The sequence below is a fragment of the Schistocerca serialis genome, chromosome 6, assembly GCF_023864345.2.
Source record: "Schistocerca serialis cubense isolate TAMUIC-IGC-003099 chromosome 6, iqSchSeri2.2, whole genome shotgun sequence".
Taxonomy (NCBI): Eukaryota; Metazoa; Arthropoda; class Insecta; order Orthoptera; family Acrididae; genus Schistocerca; species Schistocerca serialis.
The window spans coordinates 338,682,092-338,708,442 of NC_064643.1; the positions used below are offsets into that span (position 1 = coordinate 338,682,092).

Consider the following 26,351-nt stretch of genomic DNA (forward strand, 5'->3'; position numbering starts at 1 on the left):
GCTATTTTGTTGTTACCCTAAGTTGTGTGTATTGTGTGTTGTGTATTGAACCGGGGACCCAGAAACGACGGAGAGGCTTCGTCCCGCCGTAGCCCTCAGTGGTTCACAACCCCAAAACAGGCCTTAGCAGTCCACCCGCCTCACCGCTGCCCCACACCGAACCCAGGGTTATCGTACCAACGGTAGTATGCATGTAATCTGTTTTGCTGTGGAGCGGTTAGCAGAAGTGAGTTCTAGAGTTGCTAAGAGTATACAAGACATTCACTGTTGACAGTGGATTTCATGAGAGCTGCCGAAGTTGAAAAGTGGGTCCTTGAAGCAAATATAGACGCCAGAATAACAAGAAGAAAAGAAAAAAAAGGAAGAGAGATGATGAGGAACATGTAAACCAGGAAGATTATGCAGCTGGAGTGTATTAGGAACAACAAGGATGAGTTACAGGTCGAATTTAACTACGAATTGAGCTTCTCGAAAGTTAGATTTTCTGATATTTTTATTTTATGTACCAATATTTGGACAGAAAAAAACATGGTTCAAATGGTTCTCAGCACTATTGGACTTAACATGTGAAGTCATCAGTCTCCTACTTAAACCTAACTAACCTAAGGACATCACACATATCCATGCCCAAGACAGGATTCGAACCTGTGACCGTAGCGGTCGTGCGGTTCCAGACTGTAGCGCGTAGAACCGCTCGGCCACAGAAGCCGGCATTTGGTCAAAAAGAGAACTCGATCTGTGAAGTTATGTATCAACTTAATTATATATATAAATAGTTCACCCATCCTGGAAATAGAAAAGTCGACGATTATTGCCTGTTGACGACACTGATACTGGCAAGAAATCGGTCTTGGTAATTCAAAGGCAGTCGAGAATATTTCAATGTTAAGTCTGAAGTCGGATAAAAAATGACATAAGCAATATTTTTGTGTGTAACGTAATTAAAAACTAACAATTTTTCTATTTCTTTCCCTTTGCTTGTACTGTGAAACCCTGCTTCCTCCAAATTTCGTGATTCTGCACTACTGGCCATTAAAATGGCTACACTAAGAAGAAACGCAGATGATAAACGGGTATTCATTCGACAAATATATTATACTAGTAATAACATGTGAGTACATTTTCACGCAATTTGGGTGCATAGATCCTGAGAAATCAGTACCCAGAACAACCACCTTTGGCCGTAATAACGGCCTTGATACGCCTGGGCATTGAGTCAGACAGAGCTTGGATGGCGTGTACAAGTACAGCTGCCCATGCATCTTCAGCACGATACCACAGTTCATCAAGAGTAGTGACTGGTGTGTTGTGACGAGCCAGTTGCTCGGCCACCATTGACCAGACGTTTTCAATTGGTGAGAGATCTGGAGAACGTGCTGGCCAGGGTAACTGTCGAACATTTTCTGTATCCAGAAAGGCCCGTACAGGACCTGCAACATGGGGTCGTGCATTATCCTGCTGAAATGTAACGTCCACTGTTCAAAGTGCCGGCAATGCGAACATGAGGTGACCGAGACGTGTAACCAATGGCATCCCATACCATCAAGGTGGGTGATAGGCCAGTATGGCGACGACGAATACACGCTTCCAATGTGTGTTCACCGCGATGTGGCCAAACACAGATGCGACCATCATGATGCTTTAAACAGAACCCGGATTCATCGGAAAAAATGGCGCTTTGCCATTCGTCGTTGAGTACACCATCGCAGGCGCTCCTGTCTGTGATGCAGCGGCAAGGGTAACCGCAGCCATGGTCTCCGAGCTGATAGTCCATGCTGCCGGAAACGTCATCGAACTGTTCGTGCAGATGGTTGTTGTCTTGCAAACGTCCCCATCTGTTGACTCAGGGATCGAGATGTGGCCGCACGATCCGTTACAGCCATCTGGATAAGATGCCTGTCATCTCGACTGCTAGTGATATGAGGCCGTGTGGATCCAGCACGGCGTTCCGTATTACCCTCCTGAACCGAACGATTCCATATTCTGGTAATAGTCATTGGATCTCGACCAACGCGAGCAGCAATGTCATGATACGATAAACTGCAGTCGCGATAGGCTACAATCCGACCTTTATCAAAGTCGGAAACGTGATGGTACGCATTTCTCCTCCTTCCACGAGGCATCACAACAACGTTCCACCAGGATACGCCGGTCAACTGCTGTTTGTGTATGAGAAATCGGTTGGAAACTTTCCTCATGTCAGCACGTTGTAGGTGTCGCCACCGGCGCCAACCTTGTGTGAATGCTCTGAAAAGCTAATCATTTGCATATCACAGCATATTCTTCCTGTCGGTGAAATTTCGCGTCTGTAGCACATAATCTTCGTGGTGTAGCAATTTTAATGGCCAGTGGTGTAGGTCAACGGGTAGTACTTCACAGGTTTTGATGAATGAGTTTGCGGAGTGTCAAAATATGTGACATAAATGCCCTTTGTTTAAATTTACAAACTTATATTTATTACCCCGCCAAGGGAGCATAGACCTTACCACTTGAAATAAATTTCTACTTGATACTTCTATCAGCTATAAAAAAAAAAGTCCTAACAGACGGATGAGCAGCCAGACAATCGGAGAAAAAACAATTTATATAACTACAAAATAAAAGTTTTCAGATTTTTTATTTATTTGTACTATGAAACCTTACCATTTGCCAGATTTCATGATCCTCAGCCTATGGGGAATACAGTACAGATTTAAACGGGTGAGTTTGTGAGTATCAAAGTATTTCTCATAAATTGCCGTATCTTTTGACTGCATTGATTCAGATACTTCAATTTTTGACACCGCCAAGGGACTGTAGATCCTAGTTTGCGACGGAAATTTCGCCTTGTTACGTCTATCTGTTCATGAGAAAAAGGGTTTTTAACAGGGGGGCAGACAGATGGCCAACAAAGTGATCCTAAAAGGGTTCCGTATTTACCGACTGAGGTGCGTAACCCAAAAAATCTATTTGAGATAGAGCTCTGACTATTTTTGACATGTTTCAGGGTACTATTTGGAGGAAAGTAGACTACAGACACTAATGTACTATTAACTGCAATGGAAATACACATGTATTAATTATAAAAAAGTAATGTTAATTTCAATTATCAGATATACATATTTCTAGAATAAAATCTTACAGCTGATATGATTGTAGTCTACTTTGTAGATAGTCGTGTTGCTGATGTGGCTTAAATTTTCAAGCGCATAAGTAAGGTAGTCAGTCAGTGCATAGATTTCAAGTATGGACCGCCATATAAGAATGTAGTTTACTGATTTTCCCAAAAAATTGTAATAAAGTCAAAGTGAGAAATAATATGATTATAATATTATTATGTTAGGCTGGTGCAAAAGTTCATAGCGTTTTTTTTTTTCAGGGTGGTATTCCTCTTTCTATGGCTTTCTTTATCGATTGTCATTTTTAATTGTAGTTCACTGTTGGTATTTCTGGTACCGCGCACTGCGGAATTTGAATCCCCGCCAGTCATCATGGACGTCGAAGACCCATAGAGGCCTCTGCACCATCGCGCCGTAAGCTGTGGCGGCGCGCGCCTCCTGACCCTCATTTAGTACGAGGGCGCCACAGTGGAACACGTGGTTCCAGCGTCCAATAGCGGCGCCCCCGATAGCGTATTTAAGCGCCTGCCTCTCCCTCAGCTAGCTCTCCCCCCCCTTCCATCCTCTATTTTCCCCACCTCCCCTCTCTCTGCCCCCTCTCTCCCCCGAGTCCTTTTGCATTTCCCTCCTCTGCCTCTTCTCATTCCCTCTCGCATCTGCCCTGCCCCTCTCCCCCCTTATGAGTCCTCTCCCTCATTGGTTCCCCCCCCCCTTTCGTTTTTTCCTCTCCTACCTCTTTGTTTTTCCCCATCCTCCAGGTACCCCCCCCCCCCCATCTGCTTTTGGCTCGGGAGTGTTATCTTTGTGTCGCCATTTTCGTGCAGTGTTTTACAGTGAGTGTTTTACAGTGAGTGTTCCATGTTGTGTCTTTTGGGAAGTGTTGCGAACGGCCATCATACTGTCGCTGGGTGTGATATTTTTATGTCTTTCGAACAGAAACTAGACTGTCGCCATGGTTTTTTTTAATTGTGCGTCTACTATGTTACTTGTCTGATTCCTGTGTATTTTATTAACATTGCCAACCCCTTTGCTTTCTGCTTTAACTTTCCGCATTTTTCCGCCATTTTACACTTTAAGTCACCATTTTATTGCCTGTTTTTCTTGTTTCTTTTCTTCTTCCGTTTTTACAAAATTCTGTAGGCTGTAGAGCAGCGTACTAAGCTGCTGCCAGCCCGCCCCCTTCGGGGTGAATTGAAAATAAAAAAAAATAAAAAAAAAGCTCAGTTAGCCAGTCTAATCTTGCATACACCTCTGGACACATCGCCTTGCCTTAGACAGCTTATTTACTTTCTTGCTCTGTGTACGAGTTGACGTGGTTGTTAGGTTTTCTTGTGACTCCGTTGTTTCAGTGTTGTTGTTGTTCGTTCTTTCCTTCGTTGGTTGTGTCCGCCCTCTCGTCTTCTCCTGTTGGGTTGTTCGCGGGCGGCTCCGCGGGCCCCGCCGTGCTTTCCGTCACTTCAACCCCGTGCCCGCTCCGGTCGCAGTTACAACAGTATTTGAGTTTACATATGTATTATTATTTTGTCATTTGGAGTGGCGCTGTGAACGCTATAAAATGGACAGCCAAGTGGAGAAATCGTAACATACTAGAAATATTATTCAGTCTCCGTTCAGTAGATTGGTGACAGCAGCGGGGGCAGACAGAAACGTTACCATATAAGGGGATAATGCCATTGCACAGAGCCGGCAACGAAATGGTTTTTTCGGTTTAAGGAGGGTAGTTCTGACATTAGTGACTCTCCATTCTTAGGAAGACCTCCACAGTTTGATGAAGATCATTTAAACGCATTAATCCACAATGATTCACGTCAGTGTTCTGGAAAATTGGCAAGCAATGAAAAGTGATCATTCCACCTTCGTGCAACATTAGCATGCAGTGATGAAGGTTCACAAATCAGGTGCACGGGTAGCGCAAGCTCTAAGCCAAAATTAAAAAGACCAGCGGCTGACCATATGTCCACCTCTGCTTGCTCGTTATCAATTGGCTCGTGAACAACACAGAGCACTCCTATCCTGTGTCTTTACTGGTGTCAAGAAATGGTGACTTTATGTTAATGTAAGGTTCAAAACGACTCCAAGCACTATGGGACTTAACATCTGAGGTCATCAGTCCCCTAGTCTTATTACTACTTAAACCTAACTAATCTAAAGACATCAGACACATCCATGCCCGAGGGAGGATTCGAACCTGTGACCGTAGCAGCAGCCCAGTTCCGGACTGAAGCGCCTAGAACCGCTCGGCCACAGCAGCCGGCTTAATGTAAGGAAAAGAAAGGAATGGTTGATTCCAAATAAAGGCGTAACTCCTCACATAAAGACCAGAAAAGACAATGTTAAGCATGTGGTCGAACAGTGAAGATGTGGTGTACTACGAATTGCTTCCCCGAGTCGTAACCATCGCTGTTGACATTTATTGTGAACGGTTGAGACATCTTGGGTACACAGTCCAAGAACAGAGACGAGGAGAACCGCGTGAAGTGATGGTACTCCACGACAACGGCTGTCCACATTCTGCTAGACTAACAAACAACACTGTACAGGAGTTTGGTTGGGAAGTCATTCCGAATATACCTTATTCACATGGTCTTACACATTCAGATTTTCACATTTTCCGCTCTTTATCGAACAGCCTTTAAGGAACTTCCTTTCCGGATGAAAATGCGCTTCGAACATGGCTCAACGACTTCTTCCCCTGAAAACCCTTTATTTGTACAGTGGTGGAATCGAAAAGATATCCCAGCGTTGGCAGATTGTTGTAAATAGTGGAGGAGGATATATTATTGACGACTAAAGTCTCAGTTATGTGTTGAGTTTATTGAACTTAAGGAAAAACGCTACGAACTTATGCACCAACGCACTATGTCGATGTGTTCATCAAGAAACACTCCTATTGTCCTACAATTTTCGTTCTACTGAGAGTGCAAGATTTTTAGTCAGAGGCATGTAAACTTTATGAAAATTGTTAGTATTTTCTAGGCGTTCACAGAGAACTTACCTTTAACCCTGCACAACTAGGGCTGTTGATATTTTAAAAAATACCGGCAATTCGATATGTCGATATTTAAAAATATTTCATTATCGGCCATCGATACATCGAAGACGTATCGTTATATCGATATACCGACAGTAAAGTCATCGAAGTACCAGCGTATAAAAGTATCGGTTGCACACTGTAAATACACAGCGGATTTTAGATCTGTGTGTTTAAGTATTGATTTATTATTAGAAATTCAGTACATCAACAAGCTAACTACCTGCTTATCCACCTTAGAGCACGAACTGAAAGGGAAACGATGCACGTTCACGCTTGCCGATAACTACTGTACTTTGCTAACAATGGTAACCGCATGTAAGCGGTACAATAGAGGGTAGAGTTCGGCAAACTGAAACACGTAACTGTTTCGAAACAAATGAAACAGTACAATGTAATGTTTCGATACGCTGTTATGAAACAGTGAAACAGTTTGTGTTTTGTAATCTAATAAACCTACACATTTTATCATCTTGAATGTCTACTGTATAAGTATGTCCATATAAACACAAATGAGGCGCGAGAGCGCTACTCTTGGGCGTCTTGGCAGTTTTGTATTTCCTGCAGCAAATGCGCTGCTTTCGTGTCGTGTGACTTTCATACTTTTCAATTGGCTGAGGACAGCCATAGCTGAAGACAGAACAACCACCACGAACGGAACTGGAGGTGGGAGCAAACTGCAGAAACAACGGATATGCTACTGGGATTCCCACATTCCGTTAGTATGGGTAATATACCCATCCTCCTAATTTACATGCACACAAAGGGAATCATTGTGGATAATAGGCACAGTGGCTATAGACTCACAAAGAACGCCAAATAATTCGAATAAATAACAAAATATAACAGAAAAAAATTTTGTCTTTCAAGGTGTTTCGAAGCGTTACTATAAATTCACCATGCTTCCCAGCCCTTCCCGTTCACCATTACACTATCAGTGATATGACAAACAGATTGCTTGCAATTATACCTACATCAAATTTATGTATATGTCTAATAACTGTCACTCTGAGCCTTTTTTTATTCAAAATGTTGTAGGCTTACTTGCGTTTCTTAGTATGATTACTGTACATGAAAAGAGAAGCGTATGTTATAAAAAAGTGTAATTTAATCGAATGATTTTCACATATTTATTATTTTGAATCTGAATAGTATGCGTTGCTTTATTGTTTGGTTAATGTTTGTAAAGCAGATGTTACGCCATTTCGTAATAGGACAGTCAGCTAGACACGAAGCTTTATTTTCGGATATATTAGGCTTTATGCTATTGCTTTTCAAAACGATTTCGACACTCTTGATCATGAAATTCTATGTTGTGTTTCAGTATCTGTGCCGAGCCCGAATCTCGTACGACACAGAGCGGAATGAAACATCACTGTTTCGATACAATTAGTCCGTTCCAAGCACAGGTGCACTGAAACAGCCTTATTTTGGAACAACGATACAGTTTCTGTGTATGGCTCGAGATCGAATCTGGTGCGGTTATCCGAGACAGGGGCGGAATGAAACACCACTGTTTCGAAACAGTGAACCACAGCCGTTCCGAAACACTGAAACAGTTCCACGTATCGATACACTGTATCGAAACATAGAAACAGTGGCCAAGTCTAATAGAGGGTATCCGTCGTTCGGTCTGTTCAGAACACTTCACGTCAAACTTTCCTCTTTTTTAATTTCTGCCAACGCCAGCGACCCAGCAGTTGTAGTATCAAAACTAAGCGGTGAAGTTCCAGTTTCTGTTGGTTGCGCCGAGCGTCGATTGCGTCAATATTTCCCCTCACACGTCTCCGTCCACCGCAAAGACCAATATTGTCATTTAAATTTTTTTCACCATTTTCAGCAACTGTTTTCGGAGATCGCCGATGTCAAGGGATAGCACACTAGTTGCGTTAAAAACTGTTTTTCAACGCCACTCGTGTGCCATATCTTCACATCGGAAATCTTGTTATTCCATTCATCCTCCCCCCCCCCGCCCCCACCTCCCTCCCCCATCGCCCCCCTCCCCTCCCCCCCCCCCCCAGTGCAATCGGATTTCTTCTTTTGTGACACACATACTTGCTCCACACTGACAAAGTGAAAGGCCCGTTTCACACTGGTGACGGTCACCAGCGACGGTCACCTGTAATTGTGATGAACACTCCTCGATCACTGGTGCCCGACACCGCAGGTATTGCCAACTGATCAGAGAAATGGGCTCGAGCGAGGGAGAACTTTTGTTAGTACTTCTAAGCAGGAGGAGGACGAGAGAGAGAATGAGGACAAAACGTTCGTTACACTTACATCCACTGCTACGTGATTGGCTGGAGAAAATATTGTTTTGTACTCTTTATGTCGATCTGAGACAAGATGAGAAGACATTTTTCAGTATTTTCGAATGTCGAAAACTTCATTTGATGAACTGCTAAGAGAAGTGAAAGAAGAAATCACAGGGATGGAGAATAATATTTTAACTGTATTTTCCGCACCATAATGGGGAGCGCCTTAAGACGCAGATAAGACGCACACTTAATTTTGCTATGAAAATTTTGAAATAGAAGTATTTTTTTAGATTTCTTCATTCGCCCTGTAGGGGTGAGTTCATGGTTTCCACGCTCATCCATTTTGGCCCTTCTTGTCGCATTAATACTGCGTAAAGGTACACTTAATACTGATAAATGCAAAAGAATAGGTGTGAGGGATGCAAATGTGCTTGAAGGTTACTATCCTCCTAGCCTTTACAGACGTAGCATCTAAATTTCGCTACTCTTTGACGGCCCGAAAAATAAGGTATTAAATTTGAAAAAAGAACATACAACTTAGCAATTTTGTTTTTTGATCCATGCTCTTCTCATTGAAATCAGGCACAAACTTCGTTATAATTTCTTGCCAAGCATTCGTTTACATCACTTTCTTGTTATAGTCATCGCTTTTGACATCCCATACAGCAGGATGACACTCTACTTCACCTATAAAGTCTTCCGTGTTAATCAAATCTAAACTCATGGCTACAATGTGTACAGCATAATGTAGAACGAATGTTTCGCATCTCTGTCTCAAAAGTGACTACCGTCTGTTGGCAAATCTGCAGCGGTGGTCTGTGATCTGTGTCCCAGTGCAAACACTCCAATTCAAACTAATGCATGTCCGGCGGTGACTGCCGCGAACACAGTGATCTTGTTCGTCACAAGTGGCGAAAGTGAGTCACTAATGCCTCATAGTGTCTCGGTGAGGCAGTGTAGCGTCCCGGTGTGAAAGCTCCAGTTCAAACGAATGTCGGTGACCATCGCTGATGACCGTCACCAGTGTGAAACGAGCCAAAGATTGTACATGTTGAAAGCTCAAAAAGCAGAAAGACTCCTTCACGCAGCGAAATTAAAATATAATATAAAATACAAATTTCGGCACTCGATATTGCCATTGTCATATCGATATACAGGGTGTTACAGAAAAGTATGGCCAAACTTTCAGAAAACATTCTTTACACACAAAGAAAGAAAATATGTTATGTGGACATGTGTCCCGAAACGCTTACTTTCCATGTTAGAGCTCATTTTATTATTTCTCTTCAAATCACATTAATCATGGAATGGAAACACACAGCAACAGAACGTACCAGCGTGACTTCAAACACTTTGTTACAGGAAATGTTCAAAACGTCCTCCGTTAGCGAGGATACATGCATCCACCCTCCATGGCATGGAATCCCTGATGCGCTGATGCAGCCCTGGAGAATGGCGTATTGTATCACAGCCGTCCACAATACGAGCACGAAGAGTCTCTACATTTCGTACCGGGGTTGCGTAGAAAAGAGCTTTCAAATGCCCCCATAAATCAGTCAAGAGGGTTGAGGTCAGGAGAGCGTGGAGGCCATGGAATTGGTCCGCCTCTACCAATCCATCGGTCACCGAATCTGTTGTTGAGAAGCGTACAAACACTTCACTGAAATGTGCAGGAGCTCCATCGTGCATGAACCACATGTTGTGTCGTACTTGCAAAGGCACATGTTCTAGCAGCACAGGTAGAGTATCCCGTATGAAATCATGATAACGTGCTCCATTGAGCGTAGGTGGAAGAACATGGGGCCCAATCGAGACATCACCAACAATGCCTGCCCAAACGCTCACAGAAAATCTGTGTTGATGACGTGATTGCACAATTGCGTGCGGATTCTCGTCAGCCCACACATGTTGATTGTGAAAATTTACAATTTGATCACTTTGGAATGAAGCCTCATCCGTAAAGAGAACATTTGCACTGAAATGAGGATTGACACATTGTTGGATGAACTATTCGCAGAAGTGTACCCGTGGACGCCAATCAGCTGCTGATAGTGCCTGCACACGCTGTACATGGTGCGGAAACAACTGGTTCTCCCGTAGCACTCTCCATACAGTGACGTGGTCAACGTTACCTTGTACAGCAGCAACTTCTCTGACGCTGACATTAGGGTTATCGTCAACTGCACGAAGAATTGCCTCGTCCATTGCAGGTGCCCTCGTCGTTCTAGGTCCTCCGCAGTCGCGAGTCATAGGCTGGAATGTTCCGTGCTCCCTAAGACGCCGATCAATTGCTTCGAACGTCTGCCTGTCGGGACACTTTCGTTCTGGAAATCTGTCTCGATAGAAACGTACCGCGCCACGGCTATTGCCCCGTGCTAATCCATACATCAAATGGGCATCTGCCAACTCCGCATTTGTAAACATTGCACTGACTGCAAAACCACGTTCGTGATGAACATAACCTGTTGATGCTACGTACTGATGTGCTTGATGCTAGTACTGTAGAGCAATGAGTCGCATGTCAACACAAGCACCGAAGTCAACATTACCTTCCTTCAATTGGGCCAACTGGTGGTGAATCGAGGAAGTACAGTAGATACTGACGATACTAAAATGAGCTCTAACATGGAAATTAAGCGTTTCCGGACACATGTCCACATAACATCTTTTCTTTGTTTGTGTGTAAGGAATGTTTCCTGAAAGTTTGGCCGTACCTTTTTGTAATACCCTGTATTGGGAAATATTATCGCATGTGCTTATCGGTAGTTTTTGGAAAGAATAACGATATATCGATATTTTATCAAAAGGCCTATGTACAACAAACAATTTTGTAAGAAGTGAGCGTGTCGCAAGTAGTTGTGACGATGACGTGTGCTGTTGGTAGGAGCGCAGTCGGGCCCAAACATCCCCGTGCACGGCAGCGCCGGTAAAGACTGCAAGGACCCGCCAAAGCACGCTTGTCTGGGCATGAGCTTCCTGGTGCTGGACCCGGACGCCTTCGGCGAAGGCTTCCGCCAGCGGCTGTCGGTCTTGCTGAGCGCCCTGCGATGCGCGGAACCGGCCGACGCTGCGCACCCCGTCCGCGCCCCCGGCGACTTCTCCAAGAAATCCGCCGAGCAGTGCGACTGCCGCGGCGGCATCGCCTACGCCAAGCACCAGCGCGCCGCCATGGTAAGTGCACAACTCACTCTCTAGTAAAGTAAACGAATGCCACATCAGAATGAATGTTTCTTCAAATGGTTCAAATGGCTCTAAGCACTAAGGGATTTAACATCTGAGGTCATCAGTCCCCTAGAGTTAGAACTACACTACTGGCCATTAATATTGATGCACCAAGAAGAAATGCAGATGATAAACGGGTATTCATTGGACAAATATATTATACTAGAACTGACACGTCATTACATTTTCACGCAATTTGGGTGCATAGATCCTGAGAATTCAGTACCCAGAGCAACCACCTCTGGCCGTATTAACGGCCTTGATAGCCTGGACATCAAACAGAGCTTGGATGGCGTGCACAGGTACAGCTGCCCATGCAGCTTCAACACTGTACCACAGTTCATCAAGAGTAGTGACTGGCGACGCCAGTTGCTCGGCCACCACTGACCAGACGTTTTCAGTTGCTGAGAGATCTGGAGAATGTGCTGGCCAGGGCAGCAGTCCAACATTTTCTGTGTCCAAAAAGGCCCGTACAGGACCTGCAACATGTGGTCTTGCATTGCCCTGCTGAAATGTAGGGTTTCGCAGGGATCAAATGAAGGGTAGAGCCACGGGTCATAACACATCTGTTCAAAGTGCCGTCAATGCGAGCAAGACGTGACCTAGACGTGTAACCAATGGCACCACATACCATCACGCCGGGTGATACGCCAGTATAGCAATGACGAATACACGCTTCCAATGTGCGTTCACCGCGATGTCGACACACACGGATGCGACCATCATGATGCTGTAAACAGAACCTGGATTCATCCGAGAAAATGAGGTTTGGCCATTCGTGCACCCAGGTTCGTCGTTGAGTACACCATCGCAGGCGCTCCTGTGTGTGATGCAGCGTCAAGGGTAACCGCAGTCACGGTCTCCGAGCTGATAGTCCACGCTGCTGCAAACGTCGTCGAACTGTTAGTGCAGATGGTTGTTGTCTTGCAAACGTCCCCATCTGTTGACTCGGGTATCGAGACGTGGCTGCACTATCCGTTACCGTCACGCGGATAAGATGCCTGTCATCTCGACTGCTAGTGATACGAGGCCGTAGGGATCCAGCACGGCGTTCCGTATTACCCTCCTGAACCCACCGATTCCATAATCCGCCAACAGTCATTGGATCTCGACCAATGCGAGCAACAATGTCGCGATACGATAAACCGCAATCGCGATAGGCTACAATCTGACCGTTATCAAAGTCGGAAACGTGATGGTACACATTTCTCCTCGTTAGACGAGGCCTCACAACAACGTTTCACCAGGCAACGCCGGTCAACTACTGTTGGTGTATGAGAAATCGGTTGGAAACTTTCCTCATGTCAGCACGTTGTAGGTGTCACCACCGGCGCCAATCTTGTGTGAATGCTCTGAAAAGCTAATCATTTGCATATCAACCATCTTCTTCTTGTCGGTTAATTTTCGCGTCTGTAGCACGTCATTTTCGTGGTGCAGCAATTTTAATGGCCAGTAGTGTACTTAAACCTAACTAACCTAAGGACATCACACACAAGCATGCCCGAGGAAGTATTCGAACCTGCAACCTTTGCAGCAGCGTGGTTCCTGACTGAAGCGCCTAGAACCGCTCGGCCACAGCGGCCGACTATGAACGTTTCTCTCTGCAGTGGAGTGGCCACTGACTGCAGTTACCTGGCAGCTTAAAACTGTGTACCGAACAGGAACTCCAACTCGCAACCTTTGCCATTCAGGACCAATGCTCTTACCGAGCTCTTCAGGCTCAACTCACGAGCTGCTGTTACCACTCTGCTTCCGCCAGTACCTCCCTCCTGCTTCTGAAACTCGGTGGAAGTACTTCTTGTAAAACGTAAACTTTCACGTCCAGAAATGCCACAATTAATAAAATGTTCCCGGGTGTTATGTCGTGGTCGAACGGATTTCATACTTAAACCTAACTTTTCGCCCCCTGCTGTGGACGACATTTTCACGGGGGATCGTAGCTGCTTTGAGTGTCCGATTCAGACCCTGGCTTGCTACTGAATGCAGCAAAATTTCGTTTACGCCTGCTCCCACGCAGTGGCTTGACCTCACATGCTTTGAATACACGAACATAATTGGCCTCTAGTTGCCGTCGTCCGCTGTTGCTATCAACCCACAGCGGTAGACTGGCACACATCATCTTCAGCACTAGATTCCAGATGTCTTTCAATTTGACGCTCTTCTCCTTCCTGCTGAAATTACTGCGGTGTTTTACAATCTCTAAGGTCTCTCTGTGTAGCCTTTCATGGTATCCGGTTGTGGCTGCCTGATGCTTTAACAATAAAAAAAGAAACGAATATTTGGTTCCACTAAGCGCATAATACGTTTGTTTTGTGAAGGCATGGCACAGAGAAACTAGGCCGTTTTCACAAGCATCTGAACGGGATTAACCAGAAGATTCCGTTTACCATGGAGGAGGAGGCAGGCGGAAGATTAAATTTTTGTGATGTGCTAGTTTTCAAAAAGAAGATTGTAGCTTGGGACATACAGCTTATCGAAACACACACAGACTGACCATTACCTACGCCAGGATTCGAACCACCACCCACAACAAAGTGAGGCATCATAAAAACATTGGCGAATAGAGCAAGAAACTTGTGCGAACCAGAGCTGTTTGATGCAGAATTGAAACACTCACCAATGCATTGCTCATGAATGAGAGCGTTAAGACCGCCACGCAAAAATCATAGCGATGCACGAGCGCTTGTGAAATCGAAAGTTTTCCGGGTTTTCATTAAGGACGTTACTGACTGCATAGGAAAAATCTTGAAAAAGCGGAACATAGCCGTAATCCACGAACCCACTCACAAGACACAAGATCACCTAAGACTGGCCAAGGATACTAGAAAACTGTTGTAAAAAGCAGGAGTTTATGGTATTCCGTGTAGTTGTGGGGAGGTGTACGTGGGTACTACTAAAAGAACGGTCAGAAAGAGACGAGGAGAGAAGAAGAGAAATTGTAGAAAGGGAGAGATTGACAGATAACCTGTTGCATACTTTGCAGCCAGGAGACAACCACATTTATTCTGAAGGACTCAAGTGCTGGCTGCCACAAGCGGGTACCATAAAATGCTAGGCGACCAAGAATTCGGCTTGTGGGCCGTGCCTTGGCATGAGTGCCATAGCGCTCAGCCTGGCTGGCACATTTCCCCCACCACCACACCACCATGTTGGAGTGCAGGGAAGGTAACGAGGGTAGTACCGTGACCGCTTCACATTTAAATTGCAAGGCAGTCGCAGTTTGTACAACCTGGTTTTATATTCCACATTTCTCAAAAAAAAAAAAAAAAAAATGTTCAAATGTGTGTGAAATCTTATGGGACTTAACTGCTAAGGTCATCAGTCCCTAAGCTTACACACTACTTAACCTAAATTATCCTAAGGACAAACACACACACACATGCCAAAGGGAGGACTCGAACCTCCAGCGGGATCAGCCGCACAGTCCATGATTGCAGCGCCCTAGACCGCTCTGCTAATCCTGCGCGGCCCACATTTCTCAATGGCACAGAACCAAAAACAAATTTAATTGTTTTTGGCATGCTGAATACGTAATAAATTTTCTATCCGGTTCGAACTGTCGGCATATGGTCAGATGCAGACAATTTCACATATTTTCAGATTCCGGTTGCTGCCTAATCGTGCCTTGTTTAGTTTCATAATCGAAAAAGACGTCTTTTCCACACACATGTAGCTCTAAATATTGTACTACTTTTCAACCTCTTTACAGAGAGGTGGAAACTCTACCTGAGGAAAGCAATGTGCATGTCTTAGACATGTGGTCAGCGCGACAGACTGTCAATCCTAAGGGCCCGGGTTGGATTCCCGGCTGGGTCTAAGATTTTCTCCGCTCAGGGACTGGGTGTTGTGTTGTCCTAATCATCATCATTTCATCCCCATCGACGCGCAAGTCACCGAAGTGGCGTCAAATCGAAAGACTTGCACCAGGCGAGCGGTCTACCCGGCGGGAGGCCCTCGTCACACGACATCATCATCAGTTTTAAAGGGATTTCTATTTAAAATGGGAATTATCTTGAAGATCAATCAGTTACATCTAAACATGCACAGGGGCACTTGCAATTGAAATGGCAAACAGTCTCGTAAACAGATATAAGACTGGCAGTCTTCTCAAAATGTTTACCAAACAGTCCTTATAACTTGCGATACTGTTTCAAGGCCACAATGAATTCTTCAAATCTCACTTTTGTCTGACGCCATTGAGCTAAGGGAAGTGGATTGTGTTTGTCAGAATGTGTCCCTTCTACAACGCGATTTCCTTTTTCAGTGCATCCCCAAGAAATCAGGAATAAGTTGTTTTTCAGTTTTCAATGTCTTACTGTGGGCAGTGTGCAGTCAAATCAACTTAAAAGGTAAGGTCTTTCAATCCATTCTGGATGTTCTAATTCTCGTTCCTTCACTGCTTTTTCCTTCATAACTCAAACAATTGCAAGTTTTAAATAAAAAAATCAATCCAGGTTGACCTTTGACTTAAGCAGCATACTTTGCAATAATATACAATGTCTCCTTACTGCCGGCCGGTGTGGCCGAGCGGTTCTAGGCGCTACAGTCTGGAACCGCGCGACCGCTATGGTCGCAGGTTCGAATCCTGCCTCGGGCATGGATGTGTGTGCTGTCCTTAGGTTAGTTAGGTTCAAGTAGTTCTAAGTTCTAGGGGACTGATGACCTCAGCAGTTAAGTCCCATAGTGCTCAGAGCCATTTTTTTCTCCTTACTCTTCACTCAGTTCCATTGAAAGTTGTTCCAACTGCTGGTGGAACAATGCGTGCGACTCCAGAAATACTCGTACCACCAATTTCTTCAAGTGCTCCATGCCTGCAAATTTAGCACAAAGTGCTTCTTGAGGTACAGAACAATGAATCTCTTCTGTCATCCTCGTAATTTTTTGCTTTTGTCAACTAAACCTTTAAATTCTCTCTACATGTTACTGTCAAGTCGTTTCATAGCAGATATACAATATCCATTGCTTATGAACCAAGGACCTTGCCGTTGGTGCGGAGGCTTGCATGCCTCAATGATACAGATAGCCATACCATAGGTGCAACCACAACAGAGGGGTATTTGTTAAGAGGCCAGACAAACGTGTGGTTCCTGAAGAGGGGCAGCAGTCTTTTCAGTAGTTGCAGGGGCAACAGTCTGGATGATTGACTGATCTGGCCTTGTAACATTAACCAAAACGGCCTTTCTGTTGTGGTACTGCGAACGGCTGAAAGCAAGGGGAAACTACAGCCGTAATTTTTCCCGAGGGCTTGCAGCTTTACTGTATGGTTAAATGATGATGGCGTCCTCTTGGGTAAAATATTCCGGAGGTAAAATAGTCCCCCATTCGGATCTCCGGGCGGGGACTACTCAAGAAGACGTCGTTATCAGGAGAAAGAAAACTAGCATTCTACGGATCGGAGCGTGGAATGTCAGATCCCTTAATCGGGCAGGTAGGTTAGAAAATTTAAAAAGGGAAATGGATAGGTTAAAGTTAGATGTAGTGGCAATTAGTGAAGTTCGGTGGCAGGAGGAACAAGACTTCTGGTCAGATGGATACAGGGTTATAAATACAAAATCAAATAGGGGTAATGCGGGAGTAGGTTTAATAATGAATAGAAAATAGGAGTGCGGGTAAACTACTACAAACAGCATAGTGAACGTATTATAGTGGCCACGATAGACACGAAGCCGATGCCTACTACAGTAGTACAAGTTTATATGCCAACTAGCTCTGCAGATGACGAAGAAATTGAAGAAATGTATGATGAGATAAAAGAAATTATTCAGGTAGTGAAGGGAGAAGAAAATTTAATAATCATGGGTGGCTGGAATTCGACAGTAGGAAAAGGGAGAGAAGGAAACGTAGTAGGTGAATATGGATTGGGGGTAAGAAATAAAAGAGGAAGCCATCTGTTAGAATTTTGCACAGAGCGTAACTTAATCATAGCTAACAGTTGGTTCAAGAATCATAAAAGAAGGTTGTATACATGGAAAAATCCTGGAGATACTAAAAGGTATCAGATAGATTATATAATGGTAAGACAGAGATTTACGAACCAGGTCTTAAATTGTAGGACATTTCCAGGGGCAGATGTGGACTGATCACAATCTATTGGTTATGAACTGTAGATTAAAACCGAAGAAATTGCAAAAAGGTGGGAATTTAAGGAGATGGGACCTGGATAAACTGACTAAACCAGAGGTTGTACAGAGTTTCAGGGCCAGCATAAGGGAACAATTGACAGGAATGGGGGAAAGAAATACAGCAGAAGAAGAATGGATAACTCTGAGGGATGAAGTAGTGAAGGCAGCAGAGGATCAAGTAGGTAAAAAGACGAGGGCTAGTAGAAATCCTTGGGTAACAGAAGAAATATTGAATTTAATTGATGAAAGGAGAAAATATAAAAATGCAGTAAATGAAGCAGGCAAAAAGGAATACAAACGTCTCAAAAATGTGATCGACCGGAAGTGCAAAATGGCTAAGCAGGCATGACTGGAGGACAAATGTAAGGATGTAGAGGCTTATCTCACTAGGGGTAAGATAGATACAGCCTACAGGAAAATTAAAGGGACCTTTGGGGAAAAGAGAGCCACTTGTATGAATATCAAGAGCTCAGATGGAAACCCAGTTCTAAGCAAAGAGCGGTAAGCAGGAAGGTGGAAGGAGTATGTAGAGGGTCTATACAAGGGCGATGTACTTGATCACAATATATTGGAAATGGAAGAGGATGTAGATGAAGATGAAATGGGAGATACGATACTGCATGAAGAATTTGACAGAGCACTGAAAGATCTGAGTCGAAACAAGGCCCCGGGTGTAGACAGCATTCCATTAGAACTACTGACAGCCTTGGCCAGTCCTGACAAAACTCTACCACCTGGTGAGCAAGATGTATGAGACAGGCGAAGTACCCTCAGACTTCAAGAAGAATATAATAATTCCAATCCCAAAGAAAGCAGGTGTTGACAGATGTGAAAATTACCAAACTATCAGTTTAATACGTGACAGCTGCAAAATACTAACACGAATTCTTTACAGACGAATGAAAAAACTGGTAGAAGCCGACCTCGGGGAAGATCAGTTTGGATTCCATAGAGATATTGGAACACGTGAGGCAATACTGACCCTAAAACTTATCTTAGAAGAAAGATTAAGGAAAGGCAAACCTGCATTTCTAGCATTTGTAGACTTAGAGAAAGCTTTTAACAATGTTGACTGGAATACTCTCTTTCAAATTCTAAAGGTGGCAGGGGTAAAATACAGGGAGCGAAAGGCTGTTTACAATTTGTACAGAAACCAGATGGCTGTTATAAGAGTCGAGGGGCATGAAAGGGAAGCAGTGGTTGGGAAGGGAGTGACGCTGGGTTGTAGCCTATCCTCGATGTTATTCAATCTGTATATTGAGCAAGCAGTAAAGGAAACAAAAGAAAAATTCGGAGTAGTTATTAAAGACCATGGAGAAGAAATAAAAACTTTGAGGTTCGCCGATGACATTGTAATTCTGTCAGAGACAGCAAAGGACTTGGAAGAGCAGCTGAATGAAATGGACAGTGTCTTGAAAGGAGGATATAAGATGAACATCAACAAAAGCAAAACGAGGATAATGGAATGTAGTCGAATTAAGTCGGGTGATGCTGATGGAATTAGATTTGGAAATGAGACATTTAAAGTAGTAAAGGAGTTTTGCTATTTGGGGAGCAAAATAACTGATGATGGTCGAAGTAGAGAGGATATAAAATGTAGACTGGCAATGGCAAGGAAAGCGTTTCTGAAGAAGAGAAATTTGTTAACATCGAGTATACATTTAAGTGTCAGGAAGTCGTTTCTGAAAGTATTTGTATGGAGTGTAGCCATGTATGGAAGTGAAACATGGACGATAAATAGTTTAGACAAGAAGAGAATAGAAGCTTTCGAAGTGTGGTGCTACAGAAGAATGCTGAAGATTAGATGAGTAGATCACATAACTAATGAGGAGGTATTGAATGGGATTGGGGAGAAGAGAAGTTTGTGGCACAACTTGACTAGAAGAAGGGATCGGTTGGTAGGACATGTCCTAAGGCATCAAGGGATCACAAATTTAGGATTGGAGGGCAGCGTGGAGGGTAAAAATCGTAGGGGGAGACCAAGAGATGAATACACTAAGCAGATTCAAAAGGATGTAGGGTGCAGTAGGTACTGGGAGATGAAGGAGCTTGCACAGGACAGATTAGCATGGAGAGCTGCATCAAACCAGTCTCAGGACTGAAGACCACAACAACAACAATGGGTAATATATAGCGAAAATTCTCATCCCTCTCTTGTGTCGCGACAGTGCTGAACTTCAGACAGTTGTGCTGATCGAAAAATAACAGACCACGGTGTTAAATGAAATGTCATGCTGCTCTGAGTACCATGCAAGTGTGGGTGTCGAGGGGCCTCAGTTAATATTCGCAAAAAATGTGAGCTAGGTTTCAGTTCTGAATGGCACTTCCCCTCTAGCGCTTGGCATTTCCCCTACAGCGCTCTGAGCCACCCGCACCACTGCATCTCACCCATGCTTCCCCAGCCGACTGCGCATGTAGAGGCCACAGCATTTTGCGTGCACTATACACTCCTGCAGCGTGTGCAGGCCGTGGGCGGACCAGGGCCCGGCCTGTCTCGGCTCTGCTCGGCCCTGCTGTTTAAATAAAACAAACTTTATTAAAATTCTACACCTTTATTCTTCATGTCTATATATTTATTTCTCAATATAGTCACCCTGGCGACGTACACATTTCTGCCAACAAGACCAGTTTGTTCATACCGTCACTGCAGAATGTCTGCACCGCTTCATCACTATCGAAATGACGTCCTCGGAGGTGTTCTTTAAGTTTTGGAAACAGATGGAAATCGGATGGGGCCAAGTCGTGGCTGCATGGAAAATGACAGTGAACCCTAGGAGTCGGATTGTTGCAGATATCATACATTACGTATATCGATGCAGTCATCACCATAGACAGGTTTCACTTTTCTATGTATTTCAATTTGAGGCATGTTCTCTGCGGCTAGGAACTCGATTATCTCACGCTATTGATCACGCACCGACGTAGTTATGTTCGGAGCCCTATAATGGCAGAGGTTTGCAACTTGTATCAGTGAAGTAGAAAGTCGACAGAGTAATATGCATGATACGTACTATCTCAAGCCACATTGAGAACAGAATAAAAAAATTCGTAGGCATTACTTTTCAGCATGCCCTCGTGTAAGTAGAAGGCAAGAAGAACGAATATAGCTTCTCTACAAAACAGGTTATGCTAGAGGGAACATAATGAAAGCGCATGAACTCCACTATGATTTAAGGAATGATTAGCACAGGAACTGAACAGAGCCTTTAGACTGACTTCTCGAATTTTTGGTTGTACTTCTCCATGTACACTTTGCACTGATGCATACTGGTGATACCTCGTAACCTTGAGCCCTGCGCAACGCAATATCCAGCATATCTTGTTCCAGTTGCTGTTGAAAATCTCTTGACATACTCTCTGCAGTCTTTCCCGACATGAATAAAAACTAAGAAGGATTTTTGAACTTCCACAACGTCCTCTTCTGTACAGGCGTATTTCATTATTTGACTCACTTTGTCAGTTCTGCTTTCCTCGGGAGTACCGTCAAAAATTATTCTGTAATATTTACCGTTCGTTATATCTGCAATAATTTTTTACTTTACATGTTCACCCAGAATAAAACTAAACATATTCTGAATCCCTTTGGGCACTCTCTACAACCCACCATCGGATCCTTCAAGTATTAAGCAATGCTCTTCCAATACTGGAACATATTTCGCCATCAATTGTGCCAATTGTAAGAAATTTACTCCGTTTTCCATGAAACGTCTTCATGATGAGGTGACGGAAAGCAAGGGTTTGTTGGGCTAAAAACAGTGTAACATCTAAAAGGCGATGTTTCTCCGTTTCCTAGGCACATCATTAACAACGTTCTGATTATCTTTGCCAATGGTTTTATTAAGTTCCATAAAGAGTGTTTTCAATTTTTATAAATTTGGTAGACATTCAGGCGATGATTTATGATTTGATATCTTTGGATTCAATTTCTGCCGTTGTCAGGAGCCAGAAATAAATTTATTTTCGTTGGTTCGCCTTCAGGGACAAAAACCCAGCAGCAAAAACACTAGTTTCTATGTTGATGATCCATTTCCTTAGACATTTAGTCTCGTTGAAACGTGAGTAAAACCGTACCAAAGTTAGACAACGATGTGTTCAAGTGATCTTTCTATGTATTCAAAAGGTCCTTCCATGTTTTGATATACTCCACTACTCTTCTCAATAATCACAGCGCTCTTACTGGATCAAGAAGAGTCGAAGTTAGATGTATCAAAAATATGTAATTTTTGAGAACTTTCCTCATCGAAAAATCATCACTCTAGCAAAAATACTTTAGAATGGATTGAAAACAGCCATAACCTCAATAAAATGTTTATTTACAATGGCAACCGGTTTCGGTCAGAATGTGACCATCTTAAGACCATTTATACCATTGTGGTAGGAGGTGACAGTGAATGGAACAGGTGCTGTGACTCCACAAACGCCAACTCCTAAACAATGAAGCAATGAAGCCATGACACCGGGCCCGTTCACCGACCCACCTATCATCATGGTATAAAAGCTCTGAAGATGGTCACATTCTGACCGAAACCGATTACATCTGTTACTATAGCCAGTAAATATTTTATTGCGGTCAAAGCTATTTTCAATCCATTTTCAAAGCATAAAAAATATGTCCATTCTCAGTAACTTTCCCATCATCACTATCTTTATCATCATTTCTTCAGTGCATTTTGTATCGAAGTCTTCATGAAAATTACATACCTTACGCTTTTCAACTGTATTTGTATTCTCAACATCAATAATTTTCTATACGCCAGAGACAGATTCAACAATTTGATTAATCTTCCCTTCGCCATTTTTATTTTCTCCGTGGGCAGACCTTCCACCATGACCAATAGCAAATTTTGATCTGCACAACATACATTCTACAGTTTCTCCACTAACAGTGATAAAAGGAAACTCGCTTTTTATATTGCTGTTGAAATTACACTTTTGTTTTGGCATAATGGAACGGTGACTGCACAGTGCAAACACTAATAGTGTGCTGACGAAAGCCAGAGAGTAAGCATCAGTGGTGTAGAGCATCTCTGGACCGAAAGAACGGATTCAGTGAATCGATTTAGAAGAGAAGAATCTTCGTTGTTACTCGTAACCTATAGTGCGTTTCAAATTACTTGCGATTTTTGACAGTTCGGTACATGTTTGGGGTATGCTGAAAGTCATCACACGCTTCCTAGCGTAAATAATTGCGCAGTTAATAGCAAGTCAAACAACCAGTAGCGTAAAACACTCTAGCCAAGCGGAATCATAAAAACCGGGACATTTGAGCGTCCCCCAAAAAACTTTCGGGACAGCGGGACATTTTGGTAAAAAACGGGACTGTCCCGGGAAAAACGGAACGAAGGGACACCCTATGTTACATACATGATCACTGGTTAAACTCGGTTAACTTTTCACAACAAAAACAAAGAAAAAATTACGTTGATTACTTAGTAATCCCTATTTTTAATCGAGCCTTATGAAGAATGAAATGAAATGAGGTTAACACAAAACAGGTATTCTAGAGCACTGTTTGGATTTTGCCCGTTCTGACGTGTATTCGCGTCCAAGAGAAGTCCCACAGCAGCTACTATCTTCATTTGGTCTCCTAACAAGTTACAAGTTATAATGTAATTTTACGACATTAAGATACAAATTTGATTGCCCTCGTTGCTATTCTTGAATAGGTATGTTCTTCCTTTTTACGAAAGAAATCATCACATAATTTCTATGTTCGGATTTGTTAATGCTTCGCATCAAAGCCGCCATAAAGCGAGCAGAGCTCCCTTTAAGGCGCTTCCTACAAATAGACAAAAATTTATGCAATACTGGCTGTGTTCGGCTAAAAAAAATCGTTTTTCTACGATTAGTTCAGGCCTATAAAGTCAAGATGACTTCAGTGTTAGTAAAAATCGTTGCTTAAATCTATATGACTCTACTCTAGTTTATCTAGTTGGATTTTCATACTCATAGAATAGTTATGCATAACCTTTGAAAAAGCAATTTTTTGAATGTGATACTTTACTTAAAAAATAAATAAATCACTGGTAAGCTGTTCACTGCACTTGTGCACGTATTTTTGAACTGTAGGCCTATGAAGCAATTTGTCTCTTCTATGTATTTTCTTTCTTTCAGGAAGACATTGCGAAACGCAGTAAGATCAAGCCAATGCAGCCAAATAAGTGATATAAGAGTGCTTGGATGAGTTCTTCAGGTACTGTACATCGTCTGTGTTTGCTTATAAGAACGTATTTCAAGAAAGCATGTCTACCATTTGTTGGATATCCAATAAAACTACGTCTGCATAGTGTTTTTCTGTTAACTTTGCATACGCTTTTGGCACTTTCGCAAGGATAGTGCGTTTCGCACATGGATGTCTTTTCGGAAATGGAACTCTCCTTCCCGTCCTGGGAATTTATGCGTTATTATAGAGCGACGACAGCAATTCTATGCGTGCAGAGACTAAACAGTATATTGTATATTTCTCTTCGTAATTTCTATCGACTATAAACAAAGCTCGCTGAAGTTCATATGCGAGGGCTATTCGGAAGGTAAGGAACGATAGGTCGCGAAATGGACACCATAGTGAGAATGAAAACTATTTTATTTGCAAGAGTTGGCTACACCTTCCAGCTACTCCTCTACACAGTTGCCGCTCAGACTTATATATCTGTCGTAGCGTTGTAGCAACTTTTCAATTCTCTCTTTATAGAAGACAGCCGCTAGTGCTTTTCGACAATTTTCTGCTCTGGACTGCAGCTCGTTGTCTGTGTCAGAATATTGTCTTCATAGCCAGCGGTTCATTCGAGCAGAGATGAACCTCACGGATAGCCATTTATGAGGGTGATCAAGCACTTCCCATCGAAAACGCTGCAAGAGCATCTTCATTACACCTGCAGTGTGCGGCCGAGAATTGTCGTGTAGAATGAACCGCATGACAATTACGTCATGTGAATTGCATAGCTTCAGGAGAAATCTTTCGCCAGGCTCTCATACTTGGCGGGAGACGCTAATTTCTAGCCATCTTTACGTTCTCACTGTGAGCTCAGAACTGAAAAGAGCGACACGAGGCGACCGACGGGCGTACTAGACACAGTTCCCAACACATCTGTGCAAAGCTTCATCAGATTTTCACTGTATTTTCCATTTCGTGACAGATCGTTCCTTACTTTCTGAGTAACCCTCATACCATGTCACTCCTTTCTGAAAGTCCAATTCAGAAGATTATATCTAGTAAAGCTGAGAAAGCTTCTTAGAGTGGAATTTTAAATAAAGTCTGGCAGTCGATCTTCTAAAATAATTTTTAGATTTTTTACATTCACATTAAGAATTATTTGACGATTATGAGAGGAAGCCAAAGGAGAAAACAGACACCCAATACAGTGATGAGAATGAGCATGTGCGAAGAAGGAAAAGGCATTATGATGAATCTGCAGGAGATGTTGTGCACAGAGTAAATGAGAAGTTAAAAACTGAAACTCGTTTGCCTGAACTAGATATGCTGTGTACAGAATCGTCGCAGTGACCAGAGGCTTACTAGGAAATTATTCTCTGTTTGGATTTTCAACAGATTCCTCGACAAACTCCAATCGTGAAATTAGAGAAGCTTGTACGAAGTTTATGAAACATTACTCCAAGGACATTGAGCCTGAGTTCATAGACAAGGTGGTGCATTTCAAGTACTTTATCTTACATTTAGAGGATGATGGAAAAGATAAAAATGTACCTGTCAAGAAATCGTATAAACTGATTCTTGGTAGTATTGCATAATCAGCTTTCCTGAATGAATGACAGCATTGCAAGTATATAGAAGTCAGCTAATTACAAACTCCATGGATGAATGTAACTTCCCAAAATTAAAACTAAGCAAAAACTGTGTTTGTTCATTAATGTCACAGAACAGTTTAAATTAATTGGTGATTCAAAATGATGCATTGGAAAAGGTCAACTTTCAAGATATTTTAAACGATTTTATACCTAAGAAACTTTTAGAGGACTTAATATCTATGCATATTGTGCTTTAGGAAACGATTCAATAAAATATACACATTTTTCCTTTCATTTGTTTCAGTTTTTTTACTGAGTAGGGTGTTGAAATAGCTTCATAATGTAGTAGAAAAACGAGCACAGTTTCATTGTGGCAGAAAAAAATATTTTAGGAAGTTAGAAAATGGTAAAGTGAACATGAGACATGCATTGCCTGAGCCGCAATATGATTAATCTGGCGCTAACCATACGTAACAGCACTCCCTCCATCTCGTCAGATGAGACAAAAGTGTTCCTCACTTGGTTTGGAGATGGAGTCAGACCTCCGATGCATTGATTCCTTCTTCAGTGTACAGCGTCCTTTGTAATTGGAATCAGTGTGTCTAACCCTTATTAAAATTTGTCTTTCTTTCCAGATTATTCCAGTGGTATGCTCCTTAAAATGCCACTAAACCCAAATTTTAAATTATTTCATTTTCTAACTATATGTTTCTCAGTACCTTTTCGTGTTTCTACCTTTTTTAAAAATATTTTTTTTATATATGAAGAGGACAGCAGCCTTTTCAGTAGTTGCAGGGGCAACAGTCTGGATGATTGTAGCACAAACCAAAACAGCCTTGCTGTGCTGGTACTGCAAACGGCTGAAAGCAAGGGG

General features: G+C 42.9%; 1 protein-coding gene across 1 annotated transcript in view; it reads left to right on the top strand.

The window, feature by feature from the left end:
- Nucleotides 1-23,896, top strand: part of LOC126484861 (ureidoglycolate dehydrogenase (NAD(+))-like) — a 99,014-nt gene extending 75,118 nt beyond the window's left edge. Inside the window, exons 7-8 of the mRNA XM_050108456.1 lie at nt 11,272-11,558; nt 23,846-23,896. Of these exons, the coding sequence (XP_049964413.1) occupies nt 11,272-11,558; nt 23,846-23,896 (338 nt within the window). The remainder of the gene's footprint in view (nt 1-11,271; nt 11,559-23,845) is intronic.
- The last annotated feature ends 2,455 nt before the right edge of the window (nt 23,897-26,351 follow it).